Consider the following 19,378-nt stretch of genomic DNA (forward strand, 5'->3'; position numbering starts at 1 on the left):
AGCGCATTCTGCTTCCTACAAGTCTACCCTGTTCTGCGTTACCTCATGGCCAACTCCAGGCCTTACTCAGCTCCACTGGGTTTTGGACAGCTTAGCCCAGGATGGGAGTGACCCCCCCAGCACAGGAAGCATGCCAGTGAGTGCTGGCCAGCCCCTTGTAAAATCTCTGTGGATTGTGCGCTAAAGGTTTGAAATGGAGTGGGCAGGAGGCATGACTAAGTTAATTTCCGACTCTGAGAAGACCACTTGTCAGCCCCGCACTTTCAGCTGTGCTGTGTGACCTTGGCAGTTCACATAACCTCTCTGAGCCTTGTCTCCTGAGAGGGAGTGGAACCGTCTCTGAGCCTGCTAGGGAGTTGATTTGTGGCTGGCACTTTCCAAGCCACTTGTCCCGGCCGCCTTCACTTGGCCCTACCTTAACCTCCCCCGCCCAGCCCCTCCCAGCTCGTGCCACTGCTCCAGGGACGGTGGCCTGGCACGTGGCAGCCCCAGGAACATGCCACAGGTCTCAATCAGGGCCCACTGCCTGGGGACAGACAAAGCAACAGATTGCGAGCCGCACCCTTCCTCCCCCGACAGGCCGTGGGCAGGTCTGGGCCTGCCCGCTTGGGCACTGCCAGGCGATGGCCAAGCTGACTCCTGTGGCCCCTTGCCAATGACCTGGAGGCCAGCCCAGAGAAGACATCGCCTGGGCCTGGGTGGGGGCAGTGGGCAGAGTGGGCTCTGGTTTCCCTGCCCCTCCCTCCCTGAAGGACAGGGATTCCAGATGTTCCTGGCGTGGCCACTGCCATGGTGATGGAACTGCTTTGGGTGTGACTGGGACATGGGGACTCTCAGGAGGGATGGCGGTGGGGACAAAGGCCAGCAAACACGGGGCTGGGGCCCTAAGCCCTTGGCATCTCCTGTGAAGGGAGGCCATTCATGCTGTGACCCCTCTCCGGTGACAGAGCAGATCCTCCGCCTCGGCCTTGGTGGCTGCCTTGCCGGGTTGGCATTGCTGTTGCATCCAGGCTACCAGCAAGGATCCCACCGCAGAGGTGAAAGACTGCCCAGCGCCGCAGCAGTCGGGCACAGCCAGGCTCCCACCTGGGCCTCGGCTCCAGCCTCAGGTGGGCCCTGCACCTGCCCTTCCTGGGGGCGGACACAGGATCTGAGCTGTCACTGCGTGCTGGGGCATCAGGAGCCCTGAAACCTGGCTTGAGTTTCCCCCGCAGGCTAGACCTAGAGACACAGTCCATAATAATAATGGCCACTCATGTGCCAGGGTAATTATGACCCAGACACAGCTGAAACTTTATCTTCTTATTTTGTTTTTATTTTTTAATTTAGTTTTTATTGAAGTCTAGTTGATCTATACTTCCCTGGTATCTCAGAGGGTAAAGAATCCAGCTGCAGTGCTGGCAACCTGGGTTCGATCCCTGGGTTGGGAAGATTCCCCTTGAGGAGGGCCACTCCGGTTTTCTTGCCTGGAGAATCCCCATGGACAGAGGAGCCTGGTGGGCTACAGTGCATGGGGTCGCTAAAAGCTGGACACGACTGATTAGGCACACAGCACATAGTTGATCTACAATATTGAGTTAATTTCTGCTGTACAGCAGAGTGACTCACTTATACACATATATACACTCTTTTTTATATTCTTTTCTGCTACAGTTTATCACAGAATGTTAGTATTGTTCCCTGTGCTGTACAGTAGGACCTTATGGTCCATCTATTTTAGATACAATGGTTTTCATCTCCTAACCCTGAACTCCCCGTCCCTCTCCACCTTGGTAATCACATGTCTGCTGTCTATGTGTGTGAGTCCATTTCTTTTCTCCTCTTTCATTCTTTGTTATTATTTTTTATTTGGCTGAGCTGGGTCTTTGTTGCGCCGTGGGGCTTCTCTAGTTTTTCAGCGTACAGGCTAAATAGTTTCAGTTTGTGGACTTGGTTGTGGCCTGTGGGACTTTTGTTCCCCGACCAGGGACTGAACCGGGCCTCCTGCACTGGGAGCTCGGAGTCTTAACCACCAAGGAAGTCCCCCATGAGTCTGTTTTGTAGATAAGTTTATAACTTATACACGTAACTGATAGCCGATGGTATTTGTCTTTCTCTTTCTGACTCACTTCACTTAGTATGATCATCTAGCAGAGAGCTGAAATTAGTGCTCCCAAGGGGTCCTGCAGCAGCCCCGTGAGGGGATGCTGTTGTTCCCCCTGCTTCACAGTTGATGGCTCTGAGAAGGTCTGAGGCCAGGCTGCCCCCACCCCTGGGTCTCGATTTCCACCCCCAGAAGAGGCAGGATGAAAGGAGGAGTGGGTGGGGGCCTGCACCCGGCCAGGACCCAAGGGTGTCCCCGAGTGGTCGTCATTGGCCCTTCCTGCCACTTGTGCTTGAGGACGCTGGCCAAAGGGCTCGGAGGCACCCTCCCAACCAACCCTCTTGTTCTTTCCTCTCACAGAGTGAGCTGCCCTCTGCCTGTGCTGGAAGATGTCCCAATCCACCCAGCCCGCCGCCGCTGATGAGGGGGCCACGTTCCAGCACCTATGGAGTTCTCTGTGAGTGTCGGGCCCTGGGCAGCGGGGAGAGGGCTGGGAAGGAGCTGCTGCCCTGGGCTTCCTCCTGGAGTTGCAGCTCCACAGTCTGGGCTTCTTCCTCTGACCAGCCCTCCAGAGGGCTCGGGACAGGGAGAGGTCCAGGGGACAGAGCCTGTGGGTGGCCACCTCCCTGGCACTCACGCCAGCCCTGGAGAGGCTGGTGGGGCAAGGAAGCTGGGGGTTCTGAGAGCTGAGGTTAGGGGAAGGAGCAGAGGGCAAGGGGAGGTGCGGGCTGTCCTCACGCTCTGGGCCTGGGTGGTCTGGGCTCACCGCTCTGCTGCCCGCTCTGTCTCCCTCTGTCTAGGGAGCCGGACAGCACCTACTTCGACCTTCCCCAGTCGGGCCAGGGGAATGAGGAAGTGGCGGGTGGTGTGGAGGCCGGCATGGATGTCTTCCACCTGCAGGGCATGACCACGTCTGTCATGGTGAGCGGGGCTCCCCTCTGCGGGGGACTCAGGGTGGGGGCGGTGAATGTGAACTGTCCTGTCTTGGGAGCCTGAAGAACCAGGAGGCAGGCTCGCAGGTGTGCTTGTTAGCACATTTCAGATCACAAAGTAGAAACTGGATCAGCTCATGTAACTGTCAGTCCAGGGGTAAGAAGCTTTTCAGGCCTGGCTGGATCCAGGTGTAGTGAAACCTTCGGGTACGGCTGGATCCAGGTGTATGAATGAATTCAGGCATGGCTGGATCCAGGTGTAGGGAGACCTTCAGGCATGGTTGGACCTAGGTGTACAAATGAATTCAGGCATGGCTGGATCCAGGTGCTCCAGCTGCCTCTCATTCTCTTGCTCTGCCTCCCCGATGGTAGATTTGTTCTTAGGCAGCATCTCCTGGAAGGACCCTCTTTGCCCAGAGTCCAGCACGCCCATCTCTGAATATGTCATCTGTCTATTCCTGAGCCGTCCCTGTGTCATTGATGACCTGCGAGTCCTGAAGCAGGGTCAGGATGGAGTGGACTATTGTGGGCTCCCCCACCACAGGCACTAACTTATGGGGAAGAGGCCCCTGAAGGGGATGGAGCTGCTGCTTCCAGAGGAGAGAGACGGGAGGGGAGCAGGAGCACCCAAGGCCCCGACACCTGCCTGTCTTGCTATGTCTCAGGCCCTGCGCACTGGGTGGCCCTCTTGGCAGGAGGCAGGGCTGTGGTAGCTGGCCATACTCCTGCCAGTCATTGGGGTGCCAGGAGGTGGGAGGGGGCAGGCAGGACACAAGAAGGGTGTGTAAGGGCCCCCAGCCCTGGGCCAGCCCAGCAATGCCCCGGAACCCCCCACAGTCACCTCCTCGGCATAGTCTCTGCTGGACCTGGGGCTGCTGAGTTCCATCTGTGGGCTCACTGCCCAGGGTTCCCTCAGGTGGGCACTGGTCTCAGGACCTTTGCTAAGAGCGCGAGGGAAGCACCTGGCTCTGATCCCAGGTGGCCTCAGACCGCAGTGGATTGAAGCAGGGTTTTAGTTCCTGGCCGGAGACTGAGATCAGGCTGTGGCAGTGAGAGTGCTGAATCCTAACCACTAGACCACCAGGGGCCAGTGGCCAGTGGTGAGGCCCTGGCCCGTCAGCTGTGTGAAAATGAATTCCCATGAAGACAGAAAGTAGTGAAAGCAGAAAAGTGCTTCCTGGGAAGAAAAGGGTACAGGCGAATAGACTTATGGGTGGACTTCAAGGGAGAGTGTTGCGCCTTCAGGGGGGTTTGAGCCGCTTTTATGGGGCGTTTCTTGCGGGTTTCCTGTGGCCAGTCATCATGCTTTACCTGGTCCTGAGTCCATGATTGGTTTATCTCAGGGTCCCCCACATGTCTGGGGGCTCAGAAGGTCAGGAATCTGCCCACAGTGTGGGAGACCCCGGTTCGATCCCTGGGTCAGGAAGATCCCTTGGAGGAGGGAATGGAAACCCACTCCGGTATTCTTGCCTGGAGAATCCCACAGGCAGAGGAGCCTGGCGGGCTACAGCCCATGGGGTCACAGAGTCGGACGGGGCTGAGCGACTTCCGCTCTCACTTCCTCCTGTGTGTGTGTGCGTGCATCTCCTAGCCAAGATGGGTTCTATCGAAGAGGCCTGTGGGGGGGTCAACATCACTCACGGAGGGGTGACACCCCTTCCCTTTTTGATCTCCAGGGAGCCTTTCTGAGTGTATGTAGTCGGGAACATCTTGACCTCGAGAAAAAGGACTGTGTTATCTTCTGTGTCTTATCTGGGCAGGGCTCAGCTCTGCTGTCTCCTGCTATCTGTCCCCTGGGGACGAAGCCCAGCTGCTCAGCCTCTGTCCTCAGCTCTGCTCACTGGGGTCTCCATGGACGGCCGCTGGCCTCTCACAGAGCAGCATGAGGGCCCTGGGGTACCAGCAGCAGGCCAAGAGCCAAGGCGCATGAGGGAGGTGGAGCCAGGAACCCTGGAGGCAGAACGAGCTCAGAGCCTGCCCTTCCCCAGAGACCCCTCCAGGAGTTAAAGCTCTTATCCCAGCACACACCCCTCTGAGGATAGTGGGGGGCGGGGGGCTCCAGTCAGGGGAATGAGCCAGGATGAAAGGGTAGGGGAGGAGGAAGGGTCCCTGTGTTCTTTGTTGTTGTCCATCTCTGATGCTGAGCTGGCCCAGGGCCTGCTGGCCTGAGTGGGACAGGGGAAGGTACCTGCTCCGTCAGTGGCAACCAGGACATGTTGGGGGTTCAGGGGGCAGCGAGACCCCTGTGACATCCTTGCCTCTGAGGAACCCCTCGGGCTGGACTAGAGGAATCTGCCTGCCCAGCCCAGTCTCCTGTCTCTATCCAGGAGACTGTTGGGGCGGACACAGCTGTTGTAAATGTTCCCATTTTACAGGTGAGGAAACCAAGGCAGATGCTGGGAAAGGGTAGGCCTGTGCTGAGCCAGGTAGAGCCATCTTGTCTGTTCAGACCCTTCCCAGTCGGCCAACACCTCCCCAGGGGCCAAGGGACCTGACCTCTCACTTCCAGGTCCCCCGCTCCTAGACATTTGCATCCTCCAGAAATGAGTGGGTCTCAGCCTGTCAGTAGTGATGCTATGGGTTAGAATGCCTGGGGTACTCACCTGAACCCTACTACCTGCCCTGCAGGGGGTAGGGGGGAGCTGAAAAAGAGAAGACTGGTGGCTCTGCCTGTACTGGGGCCCAGGATGGGGTGCCTAGGGTTTGGGCCTCCACTCTTTACTGGTGAATTTATTATTTTATTGTAATGATCTTTTATTTTATTTGGCTGCATCGAGTCTTACTTGTGGCACACAGGATCTCTGTGAAGGTACATGGACTCCCCAGATGTGGTGCGTGGACTCAGTAGTTATGGCCCATGGGTTCAGCAGTTGTGGCCCGCGGGCTCAGTGGTTGTGGCCCATGAGCTCAGTGGTTGTGACCTGAAGGCTCAGTAGTTATGGCCCATGGGTTCAGCAGTTGTGGCCCGCGGGCTCAGTGGTTGTGGCCCATGGGCTCAGTAGTTGTGGCGCACGGGCTCAGTGGTTGTGACCTGAAGGCTCAGTAGTTGTGACCTGAAGGCTCAGTAGTTGTGGCGCGCGGGCTCAGTAGTTGTTGCCTGTGGGCTCAGTAGTTGTGGCCCGTGGGCTCAGTAGTTGTGACCTGAAGGCTCAGTAGTTGTGGCCCACGGGCTCAGTAGTTGTGGCGCATGGGCTTAGTTGCCCCACGCCATGTGGAATTCTAGTTCCCTGACCAGGGATTGAACCTACACCCCCTGCATTGCAAGCTGGATTCTTAACCACTGGACCACTGGGGAAGTCCCTTTCCTGGTGAATTTAAGACCCAACAGTGAATTAAAGCATGGCAGGGAGGTGTGGGGTCACTCCAAGGTCCACTGTCTGGTCACCCGGGGCTTTCTGAGAGGGGCCTCAGGGGTGGGGCAGCCGGGCTCTTGGCCCAGTTGTGTAACTGGCGAGGTGTTTGTTGTTGGAGATTCATGTCTTTGAAGTGGGTACCTCAGCCACCCAAAGCCATGTTAGGGCTTACATCACAATCAAAAAGCAGACACCCGCCCTCTACACACCTTGTGGAGTGACAGGAGCTGCCACCGGGCTCCAGGGCAGGAGGACTCCTGAACACGGTCTCCTAAGGGGTCGATCTCCGCCCAGCTCATGCCCTTGAGGGTCAGTGGGCCTGGGAGACCCTGATGACCCAGCATCAGGAGAGGCCAGTTCTAGGGTCCTGTGGGGTGGGACACCTCTCTCCAGGGAGGATGTCTGATGCTGGCAGGTCTGGGCTGGCTGGGGAGGACTTCCCTCACAGCCATGGGGTAATGAGGATGGGACCTCCCATCTCTGCCAGCAAGAGGACTGAGTCTGGCAGGTAGTAACAGTCCTCTTAGCAAAAGTCCTGCAGGTTCCCAGAGGGCATCTGGGGATACCTGGAACCATGCTGGCCCTGGCTGGGGGTGGGGGTGGGTGAGGGAAACCAGGGCCCCTCTGATTGCTTCATCCTGACCCCTGCCGGCCATCCTGAGAGCAGAGACTGGTCTAGGGACCAGTATGCAGCCCAGCCCTTACCCTCATGCAGCCTGACATCGCTCAGAGGCAAAGATGGGGCTCAGAGATGCAGCTAGACAGCTGCCTGCAGAGCCCACTGCCAGGCTGCATTGTGGAAGGGTCGATGCCTGAGTTTTCTGGGGGCCTGGAGGGGCCCACAGAGCCCAGAATGCTGGCAGGGAGCCCCACAGAGCTGAACTGGGTGCTGTTATTTTAAAGTCCAACCTGGAAACTGATCCCTTTGGCCAGAACACAGCCCCTAAGACAGAGTGCTGCTGAGGGTGGGGACCTACTGATGCCGGGGTGGGCGGAGTCCTGAGTGCCTCCTCCACCCCGTGGCTCCATCCCCACTCACCGGGAGGTCCTCACCCTCATCAGGGAAAGCCTGGGGCTGGGGCAGTGAGGTCAGGCCCCAACTCCAGGTTGGTGACAGGTCAGGTGCTCCCCGGGCCAGGCCTCAGGTCACAAGAGAGCAGTGGCTACACAGTTGAAAGCTCTCATCTCTGCAGTTCACACCCTGCAGTTGTACTCAGGCTCCATGTAAAGGCTTGTACACTTGAGCACATGCACACGTGCATGCACACACACACACACACACACACACACACACACACACACACGGGCCCCAACGCCTTCCCTCTGGCCTCTGTGACAGTCGGCACCAGCACCCCATCCCCAGGCTCTGGGGCCACCCCCTTCTCTGGGTCGTGGGGCTCGTCCATCAAAAGACGAGGCTTAGGCAGTCCTGGCTTTGGGGGCCCTGGGTCCCCAGGAGGGTACCTATTGTGGTTGGGGGCCCTGGCTCTCCACCCCACTTGGCTGCCCTGGTGAACAGGCTGAGTCCTTCCTGCTGGACTAGAGGTTCCTGAGCAGCACCCTGGCTCTATCAGCAGACGGACCACAGGGACCCACGGGTGCCCCATCCACTGCGTCAGTGGCCGGTGTTGACAAGCAGTGTGGGCAGGGCCTCACCTGAGGAGCCAGTCTGTCCCAGGATCAACTCTCCCACGTCTCTGAGCCTTGGTGCCCTCACTTGTGGAGCTGGGGTGACAGGCTGCCTGGGGCCCTGACAGAGGCTCCCCCAGCCCTGTGGGGCCTCTGACCACCCTCCTGCCATGCTGGGCAGCTGAGGAAGCTGAGTCAGGCAGTTAAAGGGGAAGTGCCCTGGTGGGAGCAGTGGGCCCCTAGACTTGGAGGAGCTCCAGAGCACAGATTCCTGGTGGGGACCCTGAGGTTGCTGCAGGAAGGGTCCAGGCACCATGGGGCCAAGATGTGCAGAGGGTATGGGGTCTCGGAGGTCACATCCCACCCCCACCTCTTCTATGCTGGGAGTTATTTGACCCTTTGAGTCTCAGTTTACTTATCTGTAAAATGGGTCAATGAGGATGTAAACCATCATGGTTTTGAGGATGACTGCTGGTGCCCAGCATGTAAGAGGGTGTGACAAATGTTAGATATGATGGCAACACCAGGGATGAAGCCCGAGTTTGACAAAGCCATTCCATCAGGAACATGGAACAGTGGAGCCAAGGAGGGCCTGGAAGCAGCTGCCCCCAGCCCCAGAGCCTGCAGTGCCCAGGAAGGACCAGTACCCCAGGCTCACCTTGGGGGCCCTTTGGTGGGGCTCTTGCCCTGGGTAGTGGCCTCCAGTTCTAGTCCTTGCAGATCCTGGGTGTCACCTGTGACATAGGGCCCCACCTCCTGCAAGAGGGCGAGGGGAGCACCTGGCCTCCTGTGGGCTTGAGAGAAGGGCAGCACAGAGGGCACGAGGAGCGAGGGGACGCCTGGGCCCTGGGCAGGCTCTGTGACAGGGGAGCGCGTAGGGGGCGCTGGGCAGGCGCTGACAGGGGAGCGCGTAGGATCTCCGGCCCTGGAGGCCCACCCCCAGCCTGCGAGGAGTACGGACAGGGGGAAGACCCCCGAGGTGCATGCTCGTAGGGCCCAGAGCAGGCAGCGGCCATATGCATCCTGTGCCGGGTGTGGGCCTGGGCTTTGGATCGTCCTGGCCTTCTGATTCTCGGTGTCCCTCAGGACAAAACAGGGGCAGGGCTCTGACCAGCTGTGAAGATGCACGGAAAGGGAACTCAGCTGATGTTGAGGCTGGCCCTGACCACCCCTCCCCCATCTCCCCCACTCATCCTCCCAGAATCTGGGCGCCTCCTGGGCCGGCTGCCCACACCTGCCTCCTGCCTGCATCCCTTCCCGCCTCTCCTGGTGCCTTTCTCTGCTGACAGCTGTCATGGACGTTGGAGGGGGTGACATTTGGGGGCTGATCCACCCCAGAGCCCCATCGCTTCTCCTCAGGTGCCCAGTGAGCTATGCAAGAGACAGATGCCAGGGTTAAAACCTGCAGACTCTTGGGGGCTTGAGACCCTAGCACTCACCTGGGAGAGGTCTTCCTGGCCTGGGGAGGGGGCCCGGGAGGAGGAGGGGACAGCCTGGTGTGTACAGTCCCTGGAGCAGGAACTGTCAGGAGCGGGAACTGAGCCAGCCCCCAGAAGGGGTCGGGTGGGTGGAGGGAGGGCCTGATGTCCCAAGGAAGGGCCAGGAGCTCGGGGGCAGGGAGCCCCCACCAGCCCTTCCTTAGACTTCGGTAGGAAGACCCTCTGAGTGCACAGCCAGCCGCCAGGTCACTACCTCCTGGGGTGGAAGGGCATGGGGGACAGAGCCACCTGCCTGTGGATGGTCCGGAGGGACTGAGAGGAGTGGGACCCTGAGCTGGCACATTACCTATGCCCTTCTGGTGACTCACCCCTTCCTGCACAGGTGCGCCAAGCAAGAAAATACCCCCATCCTGCTGCTGTAAGTGTGCGGAAGTGGTTGGTGGGGTGGAGCCCCCAGTGAGTTAAATACAGAAGAGCAGGTGCTGAGGGCCCCGGGGGTGACCTGGGAGGCCAGAGCTGGCAGCTGAGGACAGAGCTAGAAGGAGTTCCTGGGGGCAGAGGCCCCGGCCCCCTGGTCATATCTCTAGATGGCCAGGAGTTTGGATATACGCACAGGAAGTGGGTGATGCTTTGGGGCAGGTGAGGAGCCTGGCACTTTGAGAGCTGAAAACGCTCTCATTTATCCAGGGACTCCCAGTCCTGCCCGGGCTCAGGCCATGGGGACAGTGCTGGTTCTCAGGCCCCAGGTGCCCCCGCAGTGTGGGTAGGGTGTGGCCCCTCGGCCTTCAGGGCTGCCACCAGGGCTCAAGAGGGATGACCTTTGGATCCGACCCTGCCTTGCTCTTGGCAGCCTTTGGTCCAGGGCACACAGTGGCCAGCTCCTCCTAGGGCCTGCCTTGTATCCTGAAGGTCTGCGTGAGACTGAGGCCGCCCTTCAGCCGTCCTAGTGCCCCAGGGTCCTTCGGGGCCCTGGCCTTCCTCCCCTCAAGGTCTGCAGCCGCCTGCTCATTCCCTGGTGTATTAGTCAGCTGTGCTGTGTAGCCAATCCCCACCTACAGAGGGGCTTCAAGCAACACACATCTATTGTCCCACAGGTTCTGTGGGTAGGGAGTCCTGCATGTCCCCCCACTGGGCCCCCTGCTCAGGGCCCCACCAGCTGCACTCCAAGCATCAGCTAGGACCACCATTGTGTCTGGGGCTGGGACCTTCTCCAGGCTCTGGTTGTTGGCAGAATTCAGATTTAAGTTCTTGTTGGCTGTTGACCCAGGGCCGCCGTTTTCAGCTCCCAGAGACCACCTGCCGCCCCCTGCCCCCAGAGGTCCCTCCCAGCCTTGGCTCCTGAGGCCATCAGGACAACCGCTCCCTAATTAGGTCAGGCCCACCTGGAGAGCGCCACTTTTGATCAAATTTTTCCCAGTGTCTCACAATGCCCTGTGGGGGTGGGTGCTCGACCCCGGCCCCCTACCCCTGCTACCTGTCTCTGTGTCCCTCCATCCAGCCACCTGCCAAGCCCCCGATCCTCTTGGGGGCAAGCCTGAGTGCACCCACAGGAACCTCACTAACTGATAGCTGCCGCTAGTCCCCGGCCTTCCTGCCTGCAGGCATCCTGGCTGGAACTTGCAGCCTGGGTCCCGCTGCAGCCCCGCTTCCTGAACGCCAGTCTGCACCTCGAAACCTCGATTGTCCTCGATTGTCTCATTATGAGTGATGGATGCCTGTGTGTTGGGAGTAACAGCCGCAGCCACCCAGAGTCCTGGGGTTCGGGCCAAGCATGCTGAACCGTGTTTCTGGCTAAAGCCACCAAGGCCCACAAGAGCCTCAGCTAGGGGCTCCCAGCCCAGCCCCTTGGGGGTGGCACTGGCTACACGTCCTCTGCCTGGGCTTCCCCTTTCCCTCCTGCAGAGGACCTGGGGGACTGGACGTGCTGATGGGCTCCTTGGGCTGAGCCTCCCTCTGTGTAACCCCTGCCACTCCCAGTTCCCCAGCATGTAGCTAGAACAGGCCAGGAGAGGGTTTTGAAGCTCTCCTTGTGGAGGGAAGCAGCTGGGTTTGGGGGTCTTGGAAGCTTCACATCTCCTTTCACGTGGTTTGGACTCAATTGACCTTTCAGGGAGGACCCTGGCCCCTATGCCAGGGGCAGCTTTGTGCCAAAGGTGGTTACATTAGAATGGATGGTCCCTCCAGAAGGGAGAGGTGGTGACCACTGCAGAGCCCCCGGGTAGGTGGGTCCCCATGTCCGAACCCCTGGCAGTGCTGAGGGCAGTCCCATCCAGCCCTGTGGTGGGCAGGGCTTCAGCGGTCCCCCTTCTGGACCATGTCCCTCTGATTCTGGGGCCTCGGCAGCAGCAGGGGCATGGCCAGCGGCAACCTGGGCAGGGTCTGTGGCACAGGCTGGGCTGCGTTGGGCCACACCCCGCTGCTCTTTCTGTTGCCAGGTTCCCTGTGGGGTCCCAGGGGAGCACAGTTGCCCCATGTAACTCTCATCTCCGCTCAGCCCTTTGGGGTGGCCCCAGAGGACCACCGCATTCCCTGAGCAAGAGTAAGACTCATTGCACCCCTGGCGCTGGGCACCATCTCTTCCCTTTGGGGTGGCCTGGCTTTGCCTCTCGAGTTCGCGGGGGCTTGGACTGCCCCCGACCAGTGCTCTGGGGTGGAGGCCTGTGGCCCCCATGGCCTCCCACAGACAGCATCTCAGAAGCAGCTGAGTGCAGCCCCATTGTTGAGCCAGCCTGTGGCCCCGCGTGCCGCCCCCTCCCTGCACAGCCTCCTTGGTGCGGTCCGACCCAGCAGTGGGCAAGCTGAGGCCTGCCCTGGACTTTGATGAATAGTCATGAGGAATAAAGGGGTGGGCCACCGTTTTGTTGTTAGATGCAGCTAGTTGACAGCACTGGGGAGATGGAGAGGGCCAGAGTGCCCCCGGCCAGCCCACATGCTCCAGAGCATCCCTCGCTTCTGGTCCCCTAGCCGCCGAGCTTCTCCACCTGGTCCACCCTGCCGGGCGGCTGCACCCCTGCCCCCAGCCCACCGGCCGCCCACACCCATGCCTCGTCCCGCGGCACGCCAGCTCCCCGGCGTGTGCAGAGCCCCGCGCACCCACCATGCTGTTCGTCAGTGACCCCATGCAGCACTTCGCCTCGGTAGGTGCACCTCCTGTGTCCTTTGGGTCAACTGGGGTGCCTGTCCTTCTCGGGGAAGGGCCTTGGTGGGTCTTCCGCCTGGTGGAAGGGTCACTGGGCATTTTCTTGCCTGTCCCCCTGGTCCCCCTGGTCGGGAACTTGCTGCCAGATGGGGTGCCGCCATCCAGGGAGAGCAGAGGCAGGAGGGAGGTGCCGGCCCATCCTGGAGATGCCCTGGGGACAAGTGCCTGCTAGCGGGTCAGAACCAGTAGCCAGGAAGAGGAGGGTGGGTGGGTGTCTGGTCAGCTAGTGGCCCAGCCACGAGATGTGGGGTTTGCCATGTTCCCCAGCTTTAGATGTCCAAACTCAGGGTCTGCCGCCCCGCCCGCCTAGCCCTACCTCTGGCTGCAGGAGCTCAGCATACCCTGGAGGTCATCTTTGCTCCCGGGACTCGGGCTGTTAGGCTGCCACCACCTGCTCCCAGGTCAAGAGCATCCTCACCTGGGATGCTGCTCTATTGGCCGCAGTGAAGGGGTGTTTCCTGCCAGCTGAGTTTGCAGGTCAAGGGCTGGCTGCAAGCTGCCCTCGAGGCCATCCTATTGCCCTTCACGAGGGCAGCTGGCCGGCAGAGAGAAGGATGGGTCTGCAGCTTGTGCCTGGCCCCCATGTCCTGAGCCCCGGGGATTGGGGCTCATTTCCAGACGTACTGGGTCCCCGGGGCCAGCAGGCACCAGGCTGCTAATTGAGCAGGTGGAGGTGGGGCGCAGCAGCTCCCTCAGGCCTTTCTCCTGCTGGGGAGGTGGATGCAGTGGGGTCCGTGAGTACTGTGTGCCCTGCGGGAGACCCAGCAGTGGGCAGAAGGCGGGTGACCAGCTGGACAGAGTCCAGGGCTCCCCAAGCTCTGTGAGTGCAGGACAAGCGCCGTGCGTAGAGCCACGAATACCTGCAGATTCTCAGTCATGTGTGTATGTGCAAGTGTGTGTGTGCGTGTGTCTGGGCATGTGGGTGACAGTGGGTGAAGCGCTGTTGTTTGCACTGTGTGTTGGGACAGGTATATGTGTTCGTGCCTGCAGGTAGGTGTCCCCAGGAGACCATGGAAAGAGTGATGTCGTGGGTGTGGCCCAGGAGGGGTGAAGGGTGTGTGACCTCTATATAGCCTGACCAGGCAGTGACACCATGCTCCCACACCTGGAAGCTCCCTGGTGTCTCCACACCTTTGGTGGGAACTTTTTATCTGAAACCTGGCCCTGGGAAAGGGCACAACCCCATGTGGCCACAGTTAGAGTCCCATCTCTGCTCACTTTGCCCACCAGCCCCTGTCACTGGGCTCAGACAGTCGGTTCCTGGGGAGCAGCCCCGTACCCCAGACTGTCTATGCAGATGGTGAGTGAGGTGGGAAGGGATGTCTCCTGCAGCCCGGGGTCTGTTGTCACACACAGAACTTAAGGCAGAACCTGGAGACCCAGGCCCTAGAAGCCAGTGTCCCCGGCCGGCCGGCTGGGGAACCCCTCAGACACAGAGGACTCTGGTACAATCTGTCCTCTTGCATGAAGTGGGTGTCACCGTGTAAGTCAGCTGAGGCTGCAGCTCACTGCCTTTTGAGGAGGCAGAGGCACGGTGATGGGCACAGACCCTGGTTCTGGGCCATGGAGCACCGCCTCCCTGCAGGAGCTATAGGTGGTGGGGAGGGACCCCCTGGCGTCCTCCCTGCTGCTGCCGCCCTGCCCTAGGAACCAGCAACATCAAACCTGTCATCGCCTGGCCTCCTTGCAGACCAAGAGTAGCCGTGGCCCATCTGTTCGTTCATTAGGTCAACAGGTGCCCAGAGCAGCTCTGGTGGCAGGTGGGGGCCTCCAGAGCCCATTCTGGGGCCAGGGAGCTGGGCTGGGTGGTTCTGATTTGTAAAAGTGCCTCCGCTTCCGTCCCAGGGGAGGTTACCTCCGATCTGCCCACTGTATGCAGAGGGGAAGTGGTATGAACACTCGGGGTTGAACTGGAGGTCATGTGGTCGCCCCTGTGGTTATCAGGAGCCCACTGGGCCAGGAAGGAAGCATGGAGCTGTCAGGGCCCCCACTTGGTCTCCTGGGGGACCTGCCTTTCTGAGCTCTGGTTCCAATGCAGCTGCCTGCAGCCCTGTGCCAGTGGGTGACCCAGGAGGGCACATGCCTGACTCCCTGCTCCCTCCCACTGCCCATGGGTCAGGCAGGGCTGGACAGCCCCCTGCCATGCCCATTTACTGAGGTCCTTCAGCTGGTGCCAGGGTGGGGTTGGTGCTGGTCTGAGCAGCCTCTCCCTCCTGCAGGGACCAGTAGCTCACAGAGCAGGAAGGAGCCGAGGGCCCGTGGGGCCCGCCTCAGATGGGATGAGCTCCATTACCACCCAGATGGTCCCATAGTCCTTCAGGTGGGTGTCCAGGAACCCCACCCAGCTGCCTCCCAGGCCCCCGTTGCACTGTGTATCAATTTAGACCCTCACGGCCTGAGACCGGCATGCTGGACGCCGCTGGCTCCCCCGTGCCTGCCTCTACTGATGGCCCCAGGTCCACCTGGTCTGCAAGGCTCTGGAAGACCGGCTCGTGGGCGACTGGGCCACTGTCCTGGGGGCCAGGCCCAGGATGGGTGTTGTAGGTGTGTGCTGTGTGCTGGCCAGCGTGGGAGGGCACAGAGCCTGGATCTCCCGTGTATCCGGCAGCAGGGTTGTCCCCACCCCCCACCCCCACAGACAGGACAGCTCCTACAGGAAGGGCAGCCTTGGACAGGAGGGCTCAGGAGGGAAAGGCCAGTTAGGGCATTAAGAAATATTTGCTGAGAGCCTCTTGCCTCCCCGGGCACACCGGGCACGCCAGAGGAGGACGGGATCCCTCCTGAGTTCTAGAAGCAGCCCGATCTGCAGTGCTGAGAGCAGACCACAGGAGGGCAGGGCGAGGCTGGGAGCCACAGGAGACTGGGATGGAGAGCGATGCAGGAGCCTTGGACCCGGAGGGAGCAGGGCAGGGACTGAGAGCCCTGGGGTTCTGCTGATGGGCTGGAGGTTTGGACCTGAGCGACTGGGTGAAGGGAGTCATCATTTATGCAGCCGCGAAACTGAAGAAGTGAGATCTGGGGTGAAAGTAAGCGTTCTGCTTGGCCGTGTTGTGTGAGACGCGTCTCGGCCACTGCACAGGTGAACGAGAGGAGAAACAGGAGCGGAGTTCCTGACGCCTCAGGAGGAGGCGAGCAGGAGGGGATGTCCGGTGGGGCCGAGGGCCGAGCGGTCTAGCTCAAGAAGTGCCACCTCGGTGCCTGGGGCCTGAGACACGGAACAAGGAGGAGAGGGGGAGGTGGTGGGAGGTGGTCAGCTGAGGGAGGGTTTGAGGATGACCTTCGGAAAGGGCAGGAGAGGCACTGAGAAAAATGTCCAGGCTTCTTGAACCTTGCAGACGGGATGACAGTGCAGAGTCTGAGCCATGGACTGAAAGAGCCGCTTGGACACCTGGGGCAGGTGTCCCAAGTGCTGGAGGGTGTGGGCAGAGCTGCCCCTGGGGAGCCCGGGGCATCAGGGCGGGCAGGGCTGCGCGCTGGAGAGAAGCCGGCTGCTCCCCTGAACCTCCCCAAACTGGACCTGAGCGGAGAGAGAGACTCTGCCACAAGACAGCAGGGGCAGCCTGGGAAGGGAGGGGTGGGGAAGGCTGCTGAGAGGGTGGGTGGCCAGGACAGAAGAGGGAGGGGCCTCAGGGACCCGGCAGGAGGCGTTCCGTGGATGGGAACGGACAGAGCTGGACAGCAGGCGCGGGCACTGGGCTAGGCTCCCCAGATCGTGCTGCGAGGCTGCAAGGCCTTGGGGCTGGGGGGAGGACTGACCGTTCGGAAGGAAATGTCGGAGCCTGATTTGGGGGACAGAGGGGTCATCCCATCAGCTGGGCTCACCAGCCGAGGCTCCTGCTCCTTTGCCGGGTTCCACATCTGTCCCCAAAGCACCCATGCTTTGGGCATCCCCCCGTCCCCGTGGTGGAAAACCCACCCTTCCGCCCTTCACTCGGCAGCACGCGGGAGCTCTTCTGGGCCCCTTTCTGCTGCACCTGCTCTCATCAGGAGCCAGTCAGCCTGACCCCGACTGTGCCAGCCTCTCGCAGCGCATCATGGAGCAGCGTCCCTCCCCCTCCCAGGCCCCAACAGGCCCCTGAGGGAGAGCTCTGCTCCTCTGACCAGTGTCCTGCCCTCGGCCCTGCAGCTCCCTGGCTTGAAGGCCCTCCCCCCGCCAATGTCTGAGTCTAGACGTCCTGGTACCCAGTACCCGGGTAGCCAGTGGCATCTTCCACCTCCTGCCTAGAGAGCCCCACAGCCTGGGCCATCACTGGGCTGCTTTTGTTTTTTCTCTTCCTTTGTCTTCAGGCTGTAGTGAAGCCTCACTCGCCGGTTCTCTCATTCCTCTTCTACTCTCCACTCTCCGAGCTTAGCTCCGGAGGGTGCAGAGTATGGACCAGCCGTGCCTTGGTGCCCGCCCAGTGCTGTCTCCCAGTGCCTGGGTTGAAAGGTTGAGCTGCCTCCCACACCCCGGGAAGCTGGACCCGGCCTCAGAGCTGCAGGGCGGGGCTGGGGTCGGCCTGCAGGACTTTCTGGGTAAGCGCAGGCCGTCCCTCCCCAGGGCCCCAGGTGGCTCCCCTCCCACCACCGCCTCCCTGCCCCTTCACTGCACTTGTCACAGTCTCCCCACTGAGGAGTGCGTACACCCTGATGATGGCCCCTTTGTGTCTTCCTGCTTAGCATCTTCAGTATGGACAGACATAAAAGGATAAATGGACGATACATGGGTCGAGCTTTGGGGCTGCAGGCAGTGGGGGAGAGGGCTGACTGCCCCCCAGTGGTGCTGGGGGGGAAGGAGAGCCAATACCCCACCATACCTCCGCTGGCTGTGCCTATGAGGGGTCACCAAGCTCCCCACTTTCCTCCAGGATCTCTTTCCTCCAGGCACCCCGGGAGCTGTGGGACGTGGACCAGGCCCCTTTTCCAGTGGTTAAAAAAGACTCTGCTTCGGTGGGTCACCTGCCTGTTCATGGGGCAGCTCCTCAGAGCCCAGCAGGGGTGCAGTCTGAGACCCCAGACCCGTGAGGAACCCTGCGGATGCGCTCAGGTCCTCACTGTCTCAGCAGCGCCGTCTGCAGGCGAAGGCTCCGGCCGCGGGTCCTGCAGACACAAGTCTCCCTCAGTGGCAGCGCAGCAGGAGCTTCTGGGGGCATGTTCTCCTGGTGTGAGGTGTGGAAAGTTCCACACGGCCCTGGTGAGGATTGGGCAAGGCCCCGAGAGAGGAGAGCGTGTGTGCATATTTTCTGGAGGAGCGGGAGCCTTTCCCCCCAAGCACAAGTTGAATCTTGTTGGCATTTCCATCCGTTTAATCACAGACTCCGGGAGACGTTGTGGGAAATAGCAGCGGGCTGGAGGTCCCGCTCTGAGTGGGACGGGTTATCTCCAAGCGAAGCCCAGATGGCCCGTCAGTCACTTTCCTCTGGGCGAGGTTGTGCCCAAGCCCAGACATGCCTGCCAGGGAAAATCGCGGAGTTGGAAGTTTCGTGCTCTAGATTTTGAAAGTCTGGTCTTGGTATCCTCCTCCGAGGAGCAAGGGACAGGGGTCAGAGCAGACAGAGCATGGCAGCAGAGGATGGGGTACCTGGATGATCTGCCCCAGGCAGAACCTCTGAGATCTAACCCCAGGTCCACAAACCTGGGGTGATGCTAACCCTCCTCCAGTGCGGGGAGCAGGATGAAGGGGGTCACCAGGGTGGAGGCCTGGGTTAGGAGGTACTGTACATCCCTGGGATGGGAATGACAGGCTGGGGTTCACACTGTAGGAGGTGACATCTGAGCCCGAGGGAAATAGGGAGGGGCCACAGGGCAGGGGGCCCAGCACCTTGCACCCAGCCCCCCTCCAATCTGGATGCACGCTCTGGTCCCGTGAGGAGGACACAGATAATGCTCCTGTAAGTCCCCCACATGGGAACCCTTGAGTTGCGAACTTTCAAAGATGCAGTCACATAAGTTATTCACAGGTCTGGCATCCACTGTCATGTGTGTGCATCCACTCCAAGTGGTTGAGCTTTCGTGTCTTTACTGTATCAAGTATGGTGGTGCAGTGGCTTCATGTCAAGCCCAGGAGGTCCAGAAGCAAGTGCAAAAGCAGTGGTGATATAGCTGGTGCTGCTAAGAAGACTCATAACGCAAGAAATGGCAAGCAGATTTTCTTTTTCAATGCATTTTTTAATTATTTTATTTATTTTTGGCTGCCATGGGTCTTCGTCGCTGCGTGTGGGTTTTCTCTGGTTGTGGCGAGTGGAGGTTACTCTCTAGTTGCGGTGCAAGGGCTTCTTGTGGTGGTTTCTCTTGTTGCGGCTCGCAGACCCCAGAGCGCAGGCTCAGCAGTTGATGGCCCTTAGGCTTAGTTGCTCCCGGACACATGGGATCTTATTTCCCAGACCAGGGATCAAGCCCGCTGCATCGGCAGGCAGGCAGATCTGTACTGGCAGGGGGATTCTCAACCGTTGGACCACCAGGGAAGTCCCAGGGTTTTTCTTTGTTTGAGGAGACACTGTTCTTTTCTGAGGCACAAGACTGGAATGTAGAATGGTGCACAGAGGTTGTGGCAGCCGTTCAGAGTGCAATCCGGTGCTGCCGTGTCATCTGAGATGAGAGAAAAAGAGCTGCTCCCCAGTCATCCCTGGATCGTTTTCTCAGGAGGGTAGACAGAATTGAATCCAGCAAGGAACTAGAACCCGTGCCGTCCATGTCAGGCGTGAGTGACATTGCAGCTTGCCCTCCGTCTTGTATTGCTGACGACCCTTCTGCTCTACCATCTC

General features: G+C 60.0%; 1 protein-coding gene across 1 annotated transcript in view; it reads left to right on the forward strand.

The window, feature by feature from the left end:
* The window catches only part of TP73 (tumor protein p73), a 75,368-nt gene that overhangs the window by 25,128 nt on the left and 30,862 nt on the right, over positions 1-19,378 (forward strand). Inside the window, exons 2-3 of the mRNA XM_055419417.2 lie at positions 2,444-2,540; positions 2,884-3,004. Of these exons, the coding sequence (XP_055275392.1) occupies positions 2,473-2,540; positions 2,884-3,004 (189 nt within the window). The 5' untranslated portion in view covers positions 2,444-2,472. The remainder of the gene's footprint in view (positions 1-2,443; positions 2,541-2,883; positions 3,005-19,378) is intronic.

Source organism: Moschus berezovskii, chromosome 17 (assembly GCF_049115385.1).
Source record: "Moschus berezovskii isolate FMDL1 chromosome 17, NW_MosBer_1.0, whole genome shotgun sequence".
In the NCBI taxonomy this organism is placed as follows: Eukaryota; Metazoa; Chordata; class Mammalia; order Artiodactyla; family Moschidae; genus Moschus; species Moschus berezovskii.